This window comes from Lepus europaeus, chromosome 12, assembly GCF_033115175.1.
Source record: "Lepus europaeus isolate LE1 chromosome 12, mLepTim1.pri, whole genome shotgun sequence".
Taxonomy (NCBI): domain Eukaryota; kingdom Metazoa; phylum Chordata; class Mammalia; order Lagomorpha; family Leporidae; genus Lepus; species Lepus europaeus.
Genome location: NC_084838.1, coordinates 41,671,273 through 41,690,152, shown reverse-complemented (window position 1 = coordinate 41,690,152; position 18,880 = coordinate 41,671,273). Strand labels below are relative to the sequence as shown.

The 18,880-nt window shown below is 53.1% G+C and overlaps 1 protein-coding gene across 1 annotated transcript in view; it reads right to left on the bottom strand.

Moving 5' to 3' along the window:
• Positions 1 to 18,880, bottom strand: part of B4GALT1 (beta-1,4-galactosyltransferase 1) — a 54,631-nt gene that overhangs the window by 18,444 nt on the left and 17,307 nt on the right. Inside the window, exon 2 of the mRNA XM_062208088.1 lies at positions 7,445 to 7,680. Coding sequence (XP_062064072.1) covers positions 7,445 to 7,680 — 236 coding nt within the window. The remainder of the gene's footprint in view (positions 1 to 7,444; positions 7,681 to 18,880) is intronic.

Here is an 18,880-nt window from a genome sequence, read left to right as displayed (position 1 = left end):
GAAAGGGAGTTCACTCCTGGAAGCGACCCGGTTCCCGGGTCCCCTGAGATTCTGTCCCCACTCACAGCACTGTTACCCTCTGACCCCACAGAGGCCACAACAAATGGGCGGAAGCATCCCCACGCCGCAGGCAGGGGCAAGGACAGCATAAATAATCTCTCATCACGGCAGTGAGCCAGGAAAGCTGTCCTGGCGGGAGGAGCCGCAGGGTACAGAGGAACAGCTCAGACTCCCCTGCGAGGGACACACTAACTCCTTCCCCTCCCGCAAGGTGAAACTGAGGCCTGAGCTTCTGCAGCCTGCCCAGGGCGTAGACTGGGAAGCAGCAGAGCCAGGACTGAGCCCCCAGCCTGCAGGTCGCCCCAGGGGCTGAGGAACACTGGGGGGAGCGCCTGAAAGGCCAGGAGGGGGGGGTCCCCCTGATCTCGAGGCAGGCACTGGGGAACGAGCAGCAGCCCGGTGTGTGACTTCCCACGAACCCACTGCTGTGGCTGTCGGAGTCTGGGCTTCCTCACCTGGGATGTGGAGTAGAAGTTTCCACGCTGTCTGGCCTCAGGGGTCTGGGGAAACCCTAGCCAAGATGGAAAGAAGAGCTAAGGAGATAGAGATGGGGACGGGCCATGGTCCACTCCCCTTGGAACATCGCCAGGGAGGCCGGCAGACACACAGCTTTCAAGGGGGCAGAAGCAGCTCCACTCGGAAGCACCTATCTGCAGGCCCTGGGCTGGATGTTCCAAAGGCTGTTCGGGCCTTGCCTTAAACACTGTCTCTGCTGACCTCACGCAGAGTCAGACCGCCAGCAGGGAGAAGCCGAGAGGCTCTGATGAAGCTGAATAGCCAATACACTTTATTTGCTCAACAAATAGTGCACCACAGCCAAAGCCAAGTTCTACAAAATCCTTTTCTTCCTTTCCTATGGAATATAACCATAAAACAGCGAACACAGAAAGCTCCTGATTTGTAAACACGGCGTGCTCCAGACAGGGATCGCCTTCTCTCCCATGTTCAGGCTTCCTACTGCTACTGTCTGATGTACCAGAGAATATTCTTTGCCGGAAAGGGAGGGCACCCTCCAAGTTTCTTCTTGACTTGGCTATCTAGACTCCAATCATATTTTCTCAAAAAGATCATCAGGGTATAGTTGGATCAAGGGACAGGATTAGCTGGGGGAGAGGAGGAAAAGAAAAAGATTCTCCCTAAGACACAAAGTTAGGGACCAGCAGCAGGGCACAGCAGGTTAAAGCAGCGCCTAGGATGCCAGCAATTCCTTATGAGTGCTGGTTTGAATCCCAGCTGCCCCACATTTTTTTTTTTTTTTTGACAGGCAGAGACAGTGAGAGAGAGAGAGAGAGTTATAGACAGTGAGAGAGAGACAGAGAGAAAGGTCTTCCTTCCGTTGGTTCACTCCCTTAATGGCCACCACAGCTGATGCTCCGGTGCCGCGCCGGAGCCAGGTGCCTCTCCTGGTTTCCCATGCAGGTGCAGGGCCCAAGCACTTGGGCCATCCTCCACTGCACTCCCGGGCCACAGCAGAGAGAGCAACTGGAACAGAATCCGGCGCCCCGACCGGGACTAGAACCCAGGGTACCGGCGCCGCAGGCAGAGGATTAACCTAGTGAGCCGTGGCGCCGGCCAATAAATATTAAAAAAGAAAGGTAGAAAGTTAACATTTGGGGGCCGGTGCTGTGGTGTAGTGGGTAAAGCCGCTGCCTGCAGTGCCGGTATCACATATGGGCACCGGTTTGAGATCCAGCTGTTCCACTTCTGATCCAGCTCTCTGCTATGGCCTAGGAAGGCAGTAGAAGATGGTCCAAGTCCTTGGGTCCCTGCACCCACGCAGGAGACTTGGAGGAAGCTCCTGGCTCCTAGCTTTGGATCGGCGCAGCTCTGGCCATTGCAGCCAAATGGGGAGTGAACCAGCAGATGGAAGACCTCTCTCTCTCTGCCTCTCCTTCTCTCTCTGTGTAACTCTTGTCTTTCAAATAAATAAATAAATCTTTAAAAAATAAAGTTAACATTTAGAAGAGAAGGAAAAAAAAATGATGAGACACCATGCATACCCATGGGGGGGGGAGAAAAGCTGATACTGACAAGACTAGAGAAAAAAGATGTTTACATATTTAAAACACTAAAAATAAAAATATCTGAGGCTAAACTGCAAGTGGGAAAAGTCCAGAGAAGGAAGGTGGGAAATTTCCTGTATCCTAGGAAGTACAAGGGAGGAAGTGTTACTGGAGGCCTGATTTCCCCAAAGTGTGACTCACAACATGCTCATCACTTGAGACAACTCTTGGAAGAGAGTCCTCTGGTTAGACGAGCTCAGGAAACACTCGTGGAGGTCCCAGCATACACCGGGGTACCGAAGGCTCTATAGGGACGAGTGCTGACTCACGTGGGTTAACCTTGTGCCCCCCAACATGGGTAAGGCTACTTCAAAAAGTGTGTGGACAATAGAATCCCAAACACGAGTTCATTTTGGTGCAAGACAATTTGGAAGCCCATGTGTGGTTTTTCGTAACATGTATTTTCCATGAACCCCTGGGAGGCTCCATTTTGGAAAGCACACCTGGGGAGAAGCACTGTCTCCAGCAGCTCCCAGAGTGGGCCATGCCCGGTGCCAGCCAGCCCAGCGGAGCACGGAGCTGGTGCAGGACCCTCCGGCATCTGCTGTTTGAGGCCTGGGGAACAGTTATACAAATCGTGTTACAGGAACTTAAGGTGATGGCTACGTTTTGCTGGTCTAATCCTTGTTTTGATTTCATAACTGAAATAGAAAGTCTCACATTCACCTAAAATATGATGTAGCATCTTCCCCTCTTTTCTTATCTAAGGCGCTTGAATTCACAAACTCAGCACTGGGGGTGGGCACTTGGCCTACAGGTTTAAGACTCCACTTGGGATACCTACAATTCCAAATCAGAGTGTCTGGTTTGAGTCCCGGCTCCTCCACTTCTAAGTCCAGCTGCCTGCTCATGCACACTCTGGGAAGCAGTAGGTGGGGGCCCAATGGGATGCATCCCTGCCACCCAGGTGGGAGAACCCGGACTGAGTTCCAGACTCTTGACTTCAGCCTGGCCCAGCTCTGGGTGCTGAGGGCAATTGAGAAGTAAACGAGTGGATGGAAGATCACTGTCTGTCTCTCATTCTCACAAATTGAAAACAAAACAAAACACACACAGTGGCCAGTGTCATGACACTGTGGTTAAGCCGGAACACGAAACACCAGCAGCATCCCGGTATCTTGTAGCAGAGTGCTGATTCGAGTCCTGGCTGCTCTGCTTCTGAGACAGCTCCCTGCTACTGCGCCACAGTGATGACAGCCCTAGTGCTGGGGCCCCTGACACCATGTAGGAAACCTGGATGGAGTTTCAAGCTCCTGGCTTCAGCCTGGCCCAGCCCCGGCCATTGCAGCCACGTGGGAAGTGAATCAGCTAATGAAAGCACTCTGTCTCTCTCTGTCACTCTGCCTTTCAAATAAGTAAAAAAAAACCTTAAAGGAAAAAAAAAAAAAAAACTCACCTCAGCACTATCGCTATCTTTTCCTCTCTTTATTATCAAGCATGTGGTCTGGTCTAACTACAGGCCACGCCTGCAGCTGTCCACCATCCTCTGCACAGGCAGACCTGTGGGAGGCCATCAGAGGCCTTGCTGAACAGAACCCGAGAACATCGTGCTTACAGGGCGTCACTCCTCCACTGGGACAGTAACAGCCAGGAGGGAAAGGAGACATAGCTGTAACAGCCTGTGCAAAGCCCTCCCTGCTGGCTCCTGGGGACGGTGGCTTCCTCTTCCAGGTGCCACTGCCCTGGCTCTCTTAACAACGGGCTCCTTGGATCTTGCGATCAGCACGTGCTCACTGGCACCAGGTAAGTGTTTCTTGACCTCAGGACTTTTCTTGAACAAATAGTTGCTGGACTGAAGTGACCTGACATTTACCTGTTCTCTCTCACATCCTCTAGCATTCTTCCAAGGTGACCCACAACTGTATGGCTGTCTTGCTTGCAGGTTTCCAAAGGGCCCTGGTCTGCACCTCACTTGGCTCAGGGACTCAGACAGCCTCCAGGGGTTTGCCCACCACCTGCTCTCCCGCCTTGAGCTTTGATTTCCTCGTAGCAGAGTTCTGCTCTCCTTCCGACAGACCCAGATCTCACAGCTGGCCCCAGAGCCTCTGGTGCTTTCCTACCCTGTGGTCCTCTCCATCTCCTGGAACACGCAGGTCTCCTTTCTGCCTGGAGGTCCCTGGTCACTGGCCCTGGCTGAGACGTCCATCTCTCTCACCCACACTTTTCTTTTTTTAAGTATTATTTATTTGAAAGGAAGAGTTACAAAGAGAGAGAGAGATTGACCTTCCACTGGCTGGTTCAAACTCCAAATGACCTCAACAGCCAGGGCTGGGCCAGGCTGAAGCCAAGAGCCATCTAGGTCTCCCACGTGGGTGGCAGGGGCCCAAGCACCTGGGCCATCCTCTGCTGCTTTCCCAGGCACATCAGCAGGAAGCTGGGTCAGAATTAGACCACAGGGACTCCAACTGGCACCCATATGGGATGCCGTCATCATGGGTTGTGGCTTAACCTGCTGCACCATGACCCCTGACCCCAACCCCAATCTTTAGAACCTAGTTTACATGTAGGCTCTTCCAGGCCATGCTCTCCCTCTCTCCTTCAAGATTCTAAGGCATCTGGCAGCCCTCCCCCAATTGGATGTCATTTGAGACTAGAAACAAATTGTTCCCTGGAAGGTCCCACTTGCTCTAAGCGGATCGGAAGCTTCAGGACACATAGTGTCCTTAGTCTCTCTCCACAGAAACTGGCCCAGTGCTTGGAAATTGTTCTGCTTCCAGCTTCCCTGTGAGCCAAAGGGAGGCACACAAAGCCCTTCACCTTGACAGGGCTGTACACCAATAACAATCCTGCTATCTTGAGCAGACTCGAGAGTTTATCTTGAGGCCGGCGCTGTGGCTTAACAGGCTAATCCTCCACCTTGCGGCACCGGCACACCGGGTTCTAGTACCAGTTGGGGCGCTGGATTCTGTCCCGGTTGCCTCTCTTCCAGGCCAGCTCTCTGCTATGGCCCAGGAAGGCAGTGGAGGATGGCCCAAGTGCTTGGGCCCTGCACCCGCATGGGAGACCAGGAGAAGCACCTGGCTCCTGGCTTCGGATCAGCGTGATGCGCCGGCCGTAGCAGCCATTGGGGGGTGAACCAACGGCAAAAAGGAAGACCTTTCTCTCTGTCTCTCTCTCACTATCCACTCTGCCTGTCAAAAAATAAATAAATAAATAAATAAAAAGAGTTTATCTTGAAAGGAAATGGACACTGGCCTTGTACATGCAGGCATGCTCTCTGTCGTCAGATGAGTGTCAGTGCAATTCAGCACAATGATTCAATTAGCTGTGTCGTTACTATCACTAACAGTGTAAAGTGGGAGTAGAGAACCATTTTCCTGCCAAGGGCCAGCTGGATATTTCTAACATCATTCACGGCCACACAAAATAATCAACCTAAAAATTAGCCTGCTACAGATTTATTGAATTTCGAGTCCCGCCTGCACTTGTCTTGGCAGGGCCAGACCAAATGATTCTGTGAGCCTTGATACAGCCTGCAGGCTGGACATTCCCAACCTCTGAAAAATATATGAATTTGAGGGGCCAGTGCTGTGGCGCAGTGGGTTAATGCCCTGGCCTGAAGTGCCAGCATCCCATGTGGGCGACAGTTTGAGACCTGGCTGCTCCACTTCCAATCCAGCTCTCTGCTATGGCCTGGGAAGGCAGCAGAGAATGGCCCAAGTCCTTGGACCCCTGCGCCCACATGGGAGACCCAGAAGAAGCTCCTGGCTCCTAGCTTCAGATCGGCGCAGCTCCAGCCATTTCTGCCAATTGGAGAAGTGAACTATCAGATGGAAGAACTAACTCTCTCTCTCTGCCTCTCTATCTGTGTAACTCTGACTTTAAAGAAATCTTAAAAAAAAAAAGATATGAGGCTGGCGCTGCGGCTCACTAGGCTAATCCTCCGCCTGTGGCACCGGCACACCGGGTTCTAGTCCTGGTCGGGGCGCCAGATTCTGTCCCGGTTGCCCCTCTTCCAGGCCAGCTTTCTGCTGTGGCCTGGGAGTGCAGTGGAGGATGGCCCAAGTCCTTGGGCCCTGCACTCCATGGGAGACCAGGATAAGCACCTGGCTCCTGCCTTCAGATCAGCGTGGTGTGCTGGCTGCAGCGCGCTGGCCGCGGTGGCCATTGGAGGGTGAACCAACGGCAAAGGAAGACCTTTCTCTCTGTCTCTCTCTCTCTCTCTCTCACTGTCCGCTTTGCCTGTCAAAAAAAAAAAAAAAAAAAGATATGAATTTGAGAGGCTGGTGTGGCAGTGTAGTAGGTTAAACTGCCACCTGCACCGCCAGCATCCCATTTTGGGGCTGGTTCAAGTTCCAGCTGATCCACTTCCAATCCAGCTCTCTGCTTAATGGCCTGGGAGACAGCAGAGGACAACCTAAATTGGGCTCCTGCCATCCAAGTGGGAGACTCGGAGGAAGCTCCTGGCTCCTGGCTTTGGCCTGGCCCAACCCCGTCCATTGTGGCTATTTGGAGAGTGAACCAGTGGATGGAAGCGCTCTCTCTCTCCCTCTCTGTAACTCTGCCTTTCAAATAAGTAAATAAATCTTTTTTTTTTTTTTTAAAGGATGAATTTGAGGATTTGGGATACACTTGGAATATCAAAGTTATACTCTTGGGAAAAAAATAATACACCAACAGGAAATAAAGCTACCTCAATAGAAACGCCTCTTAGAGCACTCTGGTTCTCCAGGTTGTGGTGATGACGGCTGCTGTGCCTATAGCAGTAGTGTCCTAAGCAGGGCTAATGTCCAACACACCTAGATGTGCAGGGTCCCCTCGACTTGCAGATGACCTGTGGAGCAGACCTTCCCAGACATGTCGCCAGGGGCTGGCACGTCGGCCAGAGGCCTCGAATTAAGTGTGCTGTCTCCTGCGGTGCCCCAGAAGACACGGTCTGACTGGATAAACTTCCTGAGTTGCCTAAAAGTCTGACAGCGAAATGAGCGGTTTTGCTTTCTAAAAGCAACAAGGAAATGCATGGCTACCCAAACACAGGCACTAATCAGTGCTTCGCTCTTGGATAATTAGGGTTGTCTTCCCCACCCCACCTCAATTTTGCTGCAAGGCTACTTACAAAAAAATGAAAACAGGACAGAAAACCAAAACCCACCCCGGCTATTCCCCTCGGCTGATTCAGGTTGGGAGCAACACGGAGCGCACTGCTGCTGGGCGTTCAGCTCGTGGGCGTGGGTTAAGGAGGGGACGGTGGCGGTGGCAGAGCTGGCTCCACAATGGAACGCCCGGTGCCTGTGGGATTGGACCCCTTGGCCTGTCTCTCGTTATGTGCACCCTGGCACCCACAGAGCCTCTCCTCCTCCCTCCGTCTCCCCAGACCTCACCTGGTTGATGACGTAGATGCCATAGTCCAGCTGCTGGCGCTGCAGGATTGGGTGCAGGTAGTACAGCCAGTACTTGAGGTGCTCCTGCCGGTTGCGGAACGGGATGATGATGGCCACTTTGTGGGGAGAGATACAGTCCTTGGGGGTGTAGCGCCCGCCCACCTTCACCTCCGGGTTCTGCTTCGCCAGGAGCTCCAGGTCCACAGGGATATTAAATTCGATCAGCATGGGGCCCACTGGAGAGGTGGAGGGAGGGAGAAGTTAGCAGGCCCAGGACTCGCCACCCCATGAGCCATGTGGGACGACCAGGACACGGCTGCACACAAGGTGTCTGCTCCTGAGGGCAGCGTGGCCGGGGAAAGGGCATTCATGCGTGGCACAAGGTTCTGTGTCTAGTACATGGACGCTCAACCAGCCTAGGAAACCCTCAGTGCCCAAAGTCCTGTGTCCCAGGAACCCCCTTAGTGCTGGGCAAACCCCAAGCGCTGGTGACCCTGTCAAGCACTCACCTGCCCCAGACCCTGCCCCCAAGACTGGAAATGTCTCCCACTCAGACTTCACAGCCAATGGGCAGTTGTTATGATCAGTGACCATAAGTTAGAAACCAATTTCCCAGAAATCCTAGGGTTGCAGGGAGGACATTGCAGTTGGGAGGTTAAGCCACAGCTCAACTTCCAAAGCAGCTTCCAGCTAGTGCACCTGGGAATGCAGCAAATGATGGCCCAAGTACCTGGGCACCTGAACCCATGTGGGAGACCAGAATGGAGTTCCTGGCTCCCTGCTTTGGCCTGGACCAGCCCTAGTTGTTGCAGGCATTTAGGGAGTGAACCAGCAGATGAAAATCTTTCTCTGTCACTTTGCCTTTCAAACAAACAAATAAATAAGTGAATTTTTTTTTTTTTTTTTTTTTAAAGAAGAGTCAGTCAAACAGCTCCTGGCTCAGATGAAAACCTGATGAGATACAGGCGGTCGATTCTGGGGCAGTGGCAGGTGGGAGTAGAAGGGAGAAGCAGAGCTGAGCTCCAGGTGCGGGCCCGCGGCACACACGTTTGCTGCATCCAGGTACGCCCAGGGTCAAGCTGGAACCCAGCTGCTCATATTCCCTGACCTTCAGACTTCCTCAAAATGGGTTCCAGGAAACATCAGACCCAGCAAGATGCTGCATGGAAAAACAGCCTGTGGTCAAATAAGGGAGGGAACGCTCCTGCTGGAGCCTGCTTCTGGAAAGTGCGTCAGGGCTGCGAGGTTGTGCAATCAAAAGAACCCCTCACCTCATTTAACCCACCACTGTCCAAACTTCCTGGACCTCAGAACCGTTCTGCCAGGAAACCCGCTTGGGGAACGGTCACCTGAGAAACAAAGGAGCGACCGAGGGGAACAAAGGAGAGGACGTGGGCATCTAGGGCAGAGGGGGGAGAGGGGACAGCATGCAGGCCTCAGTCACCCTCCTGAGAAGAGGCTGCCCTGGGGGCGGCGGTGGGGCTGGGGGAGAAGCTCCTCCTCACAGGCCCTGTTCCCCCAAGACACAGCTCTGATCACAGCACTTTCCTGCTAAAAGCCGCCAGGCACTCTGAGGTCCCGTCATTTGGTGAAAAGGCCTCTGGTCTCAGCTCCCTCTCCCTCGCCATCCCTATAAACCATGCCCATGGCTACCCGTTTCCCTTTGCCAGAGGGACCCTTCCCTTGCTCTAGTAGGCAAACCTTCCCACTCGCCAAACTGCTTGCAGTCCCAGCTCCAGCTGGCCCCATGTGAGGTGAGCAGGCACTGGGCACCAGGATAGTCAGGGGTCACCCAGGATCAGTGTCCCCAACCCCCTCATCAGAATTGCCTGGGGCAATTGCTACAGATAAACAAGTTCAGCTATCCGCCCTGCCCCCTCCACACACCTACTCCAACTCAGATCTTGGGGAGGCACTGGGTTGATGATTAACAAGGAGTCAGGTGGTTCTGGGCCCCCCACCCCCATAAGCAGAGTCCTCAGGGCTTCCCACCACACACACCCTAACCCACAAAGTCTAGGCTGGGGCTGATCAGTTCCCCAACCCTGGCTGGACACAGCCCTGGGACCCACTGCACAGTAAACACAGGAAGATCTGTCACCGAACTCCCACTTCAGAAGCCTTGTGATATCTGCAGTGCCCACACGCCACCCACCCCACCTTTGGTTTTGAAGATACTTCTAAACATAACCCCATTTTCGGGAACCCAAGAAGCATCTGGGCTGCCACCTCGGCAGCTTGCTCACACCTTCTGAAACTACCCAGAGGGCAGGGCGCACACGTGGCCTGACCAGACACCTGCAGGCTGGAGGGTGTACCAGCAGTGCCCCTCCAGGGGCCCTGGGGCAGTGAACAGGGTGGCCTGGGCCCTGGGCCAGATCCACCACCAGTGGTTTGTTGGATGCCATCTGGGCAAGGCCATCCCTTGGAGGATACTGGTCTCCCGTCTGTGAACTGTAGAGATCACACTGGATGACCACCAAGCTTTCAGAAAGCCCTGATGGAGACTGGGCCAACCAGAAGCAGAGCAGAGACCCAAACCGAGATCTGAAAATCCTGCTCTCCTCTTCCCTGTCCCGCAGAGAGCCCTGGCTGACCAAGGAGACAGGAAGAACCGGGTGCCCTGGTGACAGAGGTGGAAAGCAGCCCTGGTCACCATGCACTCTCCCTCCCTCCCCTCCTTCATCACCCACACTTTCTCAGCCTCTCTCCCTAGACCCCTTCTCTCATCCAGGCCTTTGGTTTGAGCACAGGATAGTTCTCAAGCCTCTGCCTCTATCTGACATCTCTCTCTCGCCTCCCCCTCCCCCCCCACACACACCCAGGCAATAGGACCTGGCCCCTTCCATGCCATGGGCACCTTAAACCCAACCCAAATGAACTCTGATTCAATGCCATCCATAACCACCTACCTCCTCCAGGGTTCCCTAAGCAACCGACACTGCTGTACAATCAGTATGGGGAGCTGACACCTAGGTGGTCCCTCTTCTAGTCCCCATTCCTTAGTCCATCCCAATTCTCCCTCTATCTCTCACACCCCGCATACTCGCACACATGCAGTCATGCACTCACACGCACAGGAGGTGGGAACAGCACGCTGACCATCCATGATCCATGGGGACCACAGTCTTCATTCTGAAAGATGTGTCTACTGCAAGCCCTCCCCGTGATAGGTGTCAAGCCACTTTCCATGTTTCAGTCAACACCTCCCAGGTACCTATCATGTGCCGAGTGCCAGCCAAGGAGGGGTGGGTTGAGATGGAGGAGGAGGAATGGACGAGACGGTTCCTACCTTCCAGGAGCTCCCAGCCAAGCGTGTGGCAGAACCTCATGCAGTCACCCTGGTCAAGGCTGGCCCAGGGACTTGCTCCTCCAAGGGCTCCGTGCAGAGCGTGGCCTCCTCTCGCTCTCCCACTCCCCCACCTCTGCTCCCTCTCACCACGGCCCCATGTGCTTGGACGCGCTGAGAGCACCCTGACCTCCAGTTCCGCCTCTCTTGCCCAATCTGGCAATTCCTTCCCCATTTCTCTGTGGGCCCTTCACAAGCATGGGACTCCTGCAGCTCTCATCTCTGAGACGGAGCAGCACACAACAGCCCCTCACCCGGAGCCGAATGCCTTCCTGGTCCAGTGCCAGCCCGAGGCCTCCCGAGTGCCGAGCACCTTCCTGCCACATGTTACAGACAGTCCTCTGCCCCACAGCTGGCAGCGAGGAGACCCAGAGAGCTCAGACTCCAGGAGAGCAACAGCCAGCCCTGCTGGAAGTCGGGCAGCCCTGCCGCCAGCTCTCGGAGCCACTGCCCAGGGCCATGGGGAGAGGCTGCCAGAGGTGGCAGAGGGCCGAGGACTTCCTAAGAGTCCACAGGCTGGGCCAAGATGCCCTTGCTGTGCGGCGCATGGCGTGTGCTACCATAGTCCTCGGCCCTGCTGGGCCGGCTTGTGTGTTTTCCTGGCTCTGGGAGCTGGGACGTGGGGTTACGTAAGCAGATGAGCAGATGTGAGCTGTCCTCGGCTCCCCCGGCTCGAGCCCCGCCACGTGGGCCTCTCGGCTGGGAGTCCAGGTCACGGCCTTGCCTATAAGTCGCTCAATAACTTCAATGTGTGAGCTCAACTCAGACAAATTCCACAGCTCCCCTGCCTGGCATGGCAAACCCAAATACACACACACACACACACACGCCCCTCCATCAAAAGCCTGCTAATCTAAGCGGGCCCCAGCCCAGACTCGCTTTCATGTTGGCTGGACCACTAGTTCAATCCTCCAGACTCAGCAAAACAGGTTGGAACTGCTTTCCTCCCGGTTAGCCAGTGGTTTAAGACTCTTGTGCTTGGCCTGAGGCTGGACTGTGACAATGTTTTACCAGGCTGGGAAAAAAACAATAAACGTGAAGACCACGTAGGTGGTTTCTCACCAAGCTAAACAGCATCATTGTATAGGAATGTGCTGCTCTCAAGCGTAAGTACTCGTTATTCTTTGTCCAAACAGTTTTCCTTATCTGAGATACAGGGACAGACAGCACGCATTCCCATGTTCTGGGTCAGTCCCCAAATGCCCACAACTGGGCCAGGAACTGAATCCAGGTCTCCCACATGGGTGGCAGAGACCCAATTCCTTGAGCCATCACTGCTGTCTCCCGTGGTCTGCATTAGCAAGAAGCTGGAAATCAAGGGTTACAGTCAGGAATCGAACCCAGGTACCACAATATGGGACATGGACATCCTAACTGCTAGGCCAAACACCTGTTCCTTCTTAGTCTGTAGATGTTAAAACCTCTTTTCTCTCATGAAATGATAGTGGTGAATTTCCATGCTGGATTTTATTTTTTTATTTTTTTCCAAGAATCCCTTGGCAGCCACGGGTCAGGCTCCCAAAAATTACTCTTGAAAATTTCCTAGGCAAGAAAAGCCCAGTGTTTGGGAAGGATCTGAGAATGCATGGAATTATGCAGGCCCAGAACTTTGTGGTTCTGAACACTGGGAGGCTGGAACGTCTTCCTGGGCCAGGTCTCAGGTCTGAGTCCACTGCACATCTCCTCTCTACAGTAAGTAAACGTGGGTGGCCCTTTTCCCTCGGTATCCAATCCTCCGAAGGCCAGGTGTGCACTGGGAGGCTGAATCAGCAGCTGTCATCAAATTCCTGGGCTTGGGGAAGGTTTGCTCACAGTGGTCCCAGGGGAGTCCCGGTGACCGCTGTGGGCCCTAACACAAGCAATGAGGAGCACCTTTTCTCCTGTCCTGTGGGAAGGACGACAGGCTCTGCCGGTGTCCAAAGACTTCAACATCGCCAAACCTAACAGTGCCCGGCTTCAGCTCAGACGTCACCTCCCTCGTGAAGCCTTCCCTGACCACCCGAGGTTGGCTTGCAGTCTTCACCCACTTCCCTGACATACTCACGGCACCACAACCATTGAAACACGCGCCCACTTGGTATGTTTCTGGTGTTAACGGGTGGCAAGTGCAACCGTGGTGACAACAAGCCGAACTGGCATGAATGAAGGGGAATCGGCCCCGAGGGCCAGGGGAGAGAGTCAGGAAAAGCTCTCCAGAGAGCTCACCATCCAGTCGTGTCCCTTTGTCACCAAGCTCGCTTGGCTGCCACAAATCTGGGTGCACCAAATAGTCTCAGTCGGCTGAGCAGCGCACCACTGTCCTTCCTGCTTCTCCGCCACGGGAGCAAGCAACGAGGCTTTCCATAACCCTAAGAGAAGAGCTGATGGGAAACCGCGGGCTGGAAACCACCAGAAAGGGCTCGCAGCTCCCAGGTCAACCGTTTCTCACAGAGTTGTAAAATCCAACTCAAAGGTACCGGGAATGATTTATTTCTTACGTCAGATGTTCATGGTGTTTTCCTTCATGGCTTAGGGCATAGTTTTAAAACTGAGCAATCAATATCTTCAGACATAACCCAGTTCACTTCCCAATACAGATCTTCCAAAATCAGTGTTTCAAAACATATGGCCACATGACTGAACAACAGGATTTGTCACAAAAACAGACTGATCACAAATGCTAACAGGATCTGTCTCACGCACATCACACACATACAGAACCCCGCGCCCACCCCACCGCTGCTGCTGCCAACGCACCATCCGAGCCACTGCTAGACCCTGGGGGAAGAAGTGCTTTTTCAACAGGAAACAGAACACATCTGTGGTCTCGGAAACCCTGCACTTGGGGGACAGAGAGAAAAACAAAGTATGCACATTTGCTTGAAAACCAAAGGCGTCTGCTAGAGGAGGGCCGCAGAGGAGAGCCCAGGTGGCCAAGTGGGGAGTGGACCAAGGGGCCCCGGGGGCCGACTGCTCCTCCAGCTGTGTCCACGGCCGGCCCTGTCCTGGGCAGGAGCTGCCCCACTCTGCAGTCTTCCAAACTACAACGGGAACGTGGCCTCCCCAGCAACCTCACGCCTTGGATGGAGCTGCGATCTCCTACGCCTTGCTCTATCTCCCTCGTTAAAGCCCAACCTGACCTTTCGTGGCCAAGCACTGGAGCTTGCTTTCAAAGTGCTGGCGAGTATTCCATCTTTTGCAGCAGCTCTCAAGCTGTGCAGAGCAAGGAGAGACATGGAGGGGCGCGTGTGAAACTGCAGATTCCGGGGTCCTACACAACAGACAGAACGACTTGGTCAGCCTGGGGCCGGGGCCCAGGAATCTGCATCTTAACAAGCACTCTCAGGGAACAGTTAAAGCAAGAGCCCAGACTCTATTTTGAGAGCTCCAGAGGTTTACTCATTAACCATCACCTCCCTCTCACCCCTGCAAAGCTCTTTAAGTCTGAGGTTCCAAGTTAAACAATGTACACCCTGGGATTATGGTGTATGACCATCACTTTGTAGGACAATTTTTTTTTTTTAAAGCAGAGCAACACAGACAAAAGAGATACAGCATGACAGCGAGAGCAAGACAGATGATTTCCATCTACTGTTTGGCTCAACAGTCACTGCTCGGCCAGGCTGAAGCTAGAAATCCAGAACTCCATCCGGGTCTCCCACCTGGGTGGCAGGAATTCAAGTTAACTTGAGTCATCATTTACTGCTCCCCAGGAGGCATTTGCAGGAAGCTGGATTGGAAACAGAGTAGCAGAGATAGGAACCAGCGCTCCAATATAGGATCAGGCAACCCTAGCAATAGGTCAACCTGCAGCCCCATAATGGCCCCACCTCTCTGACAATTTTGATCACATAACAGAACCTGTTTCACTTTAAAACATCCCCCAAGCCCCACAGGGCCAGTTCCGAATGTTTTTGACACCCTTCACACCCTATGCACCTGCTTCCTCCATTAGCCATCTCTTCGGGCAAGTGTTCCATTCCTTTCCACACTTGGGACAGTTCCTGGCAAAGCAGAACCAGTGAACACAGCACTTGTTCAACTAAGTTAAGAAGCTGAGTTAGGGGTTGGCCTAGCTGTTTGAGACACCACCATCCCATATTGGAGTGCTGGTTCAAGTCCCAACTGCTCTGCTTTCCAGTCCAGTTTCCTGCTAATACACCTGGGAAAACAATAAAACATTGTGTAAGTACTTGGGCCCCTGTCACCCATATGGGAGACCAGAATGGAGTTCCTGATTCCTGGCTCCGGCCTGGCCCAGTCCTGGCTATTGTAGCCATTTGGGGAGTAAACCAGCAGATACAAGATATCTTTGTTTCTCTCTTCCCATCTACCCCCTACTCCAACCCATCACTCTGGCTTTCAAATAGCAAACAGAGTAGAGCACCATCTTGCCCTTGATGCCTTAGAACCTAAGATTCTTATTCTAATTAAACACCTATAATGAACATGAGGGCAAAAAACACTCACTCCTGGGCTCCAAAGGTGTCTGTTCTTTCCAGGCATAGCACCCGATACAGGAGCTACAGGGACCTCCCTCCACCTTCAATGTTAGAAAAACTTTCCTCCAGGCTAGTCTGGGTCTGTAATTTGAGACTTTGTAACAACAGATGGCCTAACCTCCTAATGCAAATGCTGTTTCCTTGGCTAAGTCTCATGTTGCCACAGCGGACACAGCATCTTCGCCAAACTCCTAAGAGGGTAACTTGAGAGAGCAACTCCAAAGTGCATGTCTGACGGGGCTGGTGAGAACACCAGGGAAGCCTGGGGTGGCGCTCAGCCCTGGAAGCCATCACTAAAGGAACCAAGCCTACAGCCAACAAAGCAAAACTCCACTACCTCAAAGGGGCAGGATCCACTTCAAACCAGACCCGAAAGAATCCCAGCACACCAGGGCCACAGCAGCCTTGAGAATCATGTTTCTGGGGTAGGCACTGGGCGCAGCAGATAACATACCCCTTAGGGCTTCGGGAACCATGGGATATGGTGTAGACATGGCCAAGTCCAAGAACCATACCACACACAACCACTCACAAAAATGGCACAGAAATGGCCTCAAGAAACCCTGATCACAAAGATACCAATCTCTCAATGGGGTAGAGGAACACACGTTTTGCCAAAGATGCACAACAAGAAGGGCCTGAAGACGACACAGCAGGCCAATAAGGCCAAGGCTATGAGTGTGCATGCTGAGGCTATCAAGGCCCTTGTCAAGCCCAAGGAAGTTAAAGCCCGTGACCCCAAAGGGTGTCAGCTGCAAGCTTGATCAGTTTGCCTACATGGCCCACTCCATGCTTGGGAAGCACTCTTGGGCCAGCATTGCCGAGGGTCTTAGGCTATCCTGGCCAAAGACCAAGGCTAGCCTCAAATCAAGGCCTAAGCCCAGGCTGCACTTGCAGCTGCAGATCTAGTTCCAGCTCAGGCCTCCACGAAGGCTCTATGGTAACAGTCTCTGTCAATCAATGCAAGGACAAGGAATGATGTGACCTCTGGCTGCTCTCTGCTTGGGGCTAGTGACCTTCTGTGCTGTTTGTACAAATAAACCTGAGGCAAGGTCTCTTTATTTTTAAAGATTTATTTATTTGAAAGGCAGTGTTACACAGAGAGGGAGAGACAGAGAGAGAGGTCTTCCATCCACTGGTTCACTCCCCAAATGACCCCAACAGCTGGAGCTGAGCTGATCTGAAGTCAGGAGCCAGAAGCTTCTTCCAGGTCTCCCACTCAGGCGCAGGGGCCCAAGGACTTGGGACCATCTTCTACTGTTTTTCCAGGCTGGAGCAGAGAGGTGAATTGGAAGTGGAGCAGCCAGGACTCAAACCAGTGCCCATATGGGATGAAGGCACCGCAGGTGGCAGCTTTATTCACTACACCACAGTACCAGCCCCAGTCTCTTTAAACAAACAAAAAAAAAGAGATGCCATTCGGGTAACCAGCATCCCATACTGAAGTGCCTGGGTTCGAGCCCCAGCTGATTCCAGCTTCCTGCTAATGTGAACCCTGGGAGGTAGGAGGTGACACTTCAAGTGCTTGGGTCCCAGCCACCCACATGGGCGACTTGGGCAGACTTCTGGGCTGAGTGGCTTCAGCCATGGCTTATTGTGGGTATTTGGGCATTTGGGGAGTAAACCAGCAAATGGAAGATTTCTCTCTGTCTCTGTGTGTGTGCATACACACTTCAATTTCAGATAAACAAAAATATTCAGATAAAAAAAAAATGTAAAAAAAGCAATACGTTTTACATGAAGGAAAATGAAGGCCAGAGATGTTGGATTGACAGAAAATCTGTCCTTACCTTTTCCTGAATAACCCCGAAGGGTTCTGATGTTCCTGCGTGTACCGACACAGGGGAGAGTGAACCGCAGCTGTCCCTACGCTGTGCCCATGGCGACTCTGTCTTGGAGCCCTCTCAGTCTCGGGCTCCAGGAAGCCATCAACTGATTAAGGCGGTGGAAAAGTGAATGCTGTTTGACATCTCTCATCTAAACCTTCCTCCAACGTCTGTGCACCCCATACACACCTCTGGCTTCGGCCAAATTCAGTGGGGCAGCAGAAGCAAGGAGAAGCCATGGGAACACCTCTGGGAAACCCCTGGGACTGGGGACGCGACACTTCCCTCGTGTCCTGAGCTAACCCAAGCAGACAGCTTCGCCACTGGGGAAGCCACAGAGCAGCAAGGTCCTGGGGTCAAGAAACAGCGCCTGGGAGTCACTAGCTTTTAAAGCCCCACGACCCCGCTCCTCTGCTTGGCCTGGGTGGGGGTGGAGACCCAGGAGGAATTCCTGCTTTGTTTGGTCCCGATCCAAAGGCAGACGCCTCCTTCTCACTCCCTCCGCTGGGTTTTGTAGAAACTGCGCTTGCTCACAGCTCTCACTACCAGGAAGACGCTGCGGCATCTCTCGCCTCTGAAAAGTAGAGCACTTCCAGACGGCAGGGCTGAGCTGAGTGAGCTTCTCAGAAGGACAAGGACGGCACACGCATGCCTTGGAGATAGGAGCTCTGCGGGCCAAGTTCCAGACTGCTGCAATAAAGCCAGTACTGCAATAAGGGGGTCACATAAACTTTTTTTGGTTTTACAGCACATATAAAAGTATTGTCTATTAAGAATGGAATAGCATGATGTCTAAAAACAAGTACATCTCCTAATTAAAAAATATTGTTGCCGGCGCCGTGGCTTAACAGGCTAATCCTCCGTCTTACAGCGCCGGCACACCCGGTTCCAGTCCCGATTGGGGCGCCGGATTCTATCCCAGTTGCCCCTCTTCCAGGCCAGCTCTCTGCTGTGGCCCGGGAAGGCAGTGGAGGATGGCCCAGGTCCTTGGGCCCTGCACCCGCATGGGAGACCAGGAGAAGCACCTGGCTCCTGGCTTCGGATCAGCGAGATGCGCCGGCCGCAGCGGCCATTGGAGGGTGAACCAACGGCAAAAGGAAGACCTTCCTCTCTGTCTCTTTCTCTCACTATCCACTCTGCCTGTTTAAAAAAATAATAATACTTTATTGTTAAAAAATGCTAACAATCATCTGAGCTGTTGGAAAAATGATGCCAACAGATTTACTCTACCTTGGCTGCCAAAACTTAATCTATAGAAAACACAGTACCTGCAAAATGCAATAAAACAAGATATACCAGAGCTGGCATTGTGGCACAGCAGGTTAAGCAGTCGCCTGTGAGGCCAGCACCCATATGGGTACTGGTTTGATTCCAGTCTGCTCTACTTTTGATCCAGCTCCCTGCTACCTGCTAATGCACCTAGGAAAGCAGAAGACAGCCCAAGTGCTTGAGCCCCTGCACCCACTTGGGAGACACAGATGAAGCTCCTGGCTTCAGCTGGCCCAGCCCTGGTCACTGTGGCCATTTGGGGAATGAAGCAGCAGTTGGAAGATCCTTCCTGCCTCCCCATCCCCCCACCCTGTAACTCTGCCTTTCAAATAAATAAATCTTTAAGAAAAAGGGGCAGGGGGGATGGCGGTGCTGTGGCACAGTGGGTTAACGCCCTGGCTTAGAAGCACCGGCATCCCATATGGGTGCCAGTTCAAGACACGGCTGCTCCATTTCTGATCCCAACTCTCTGCTATGGCCTGGGAAAGCAGCAGAAGATGGCCCAACTCCT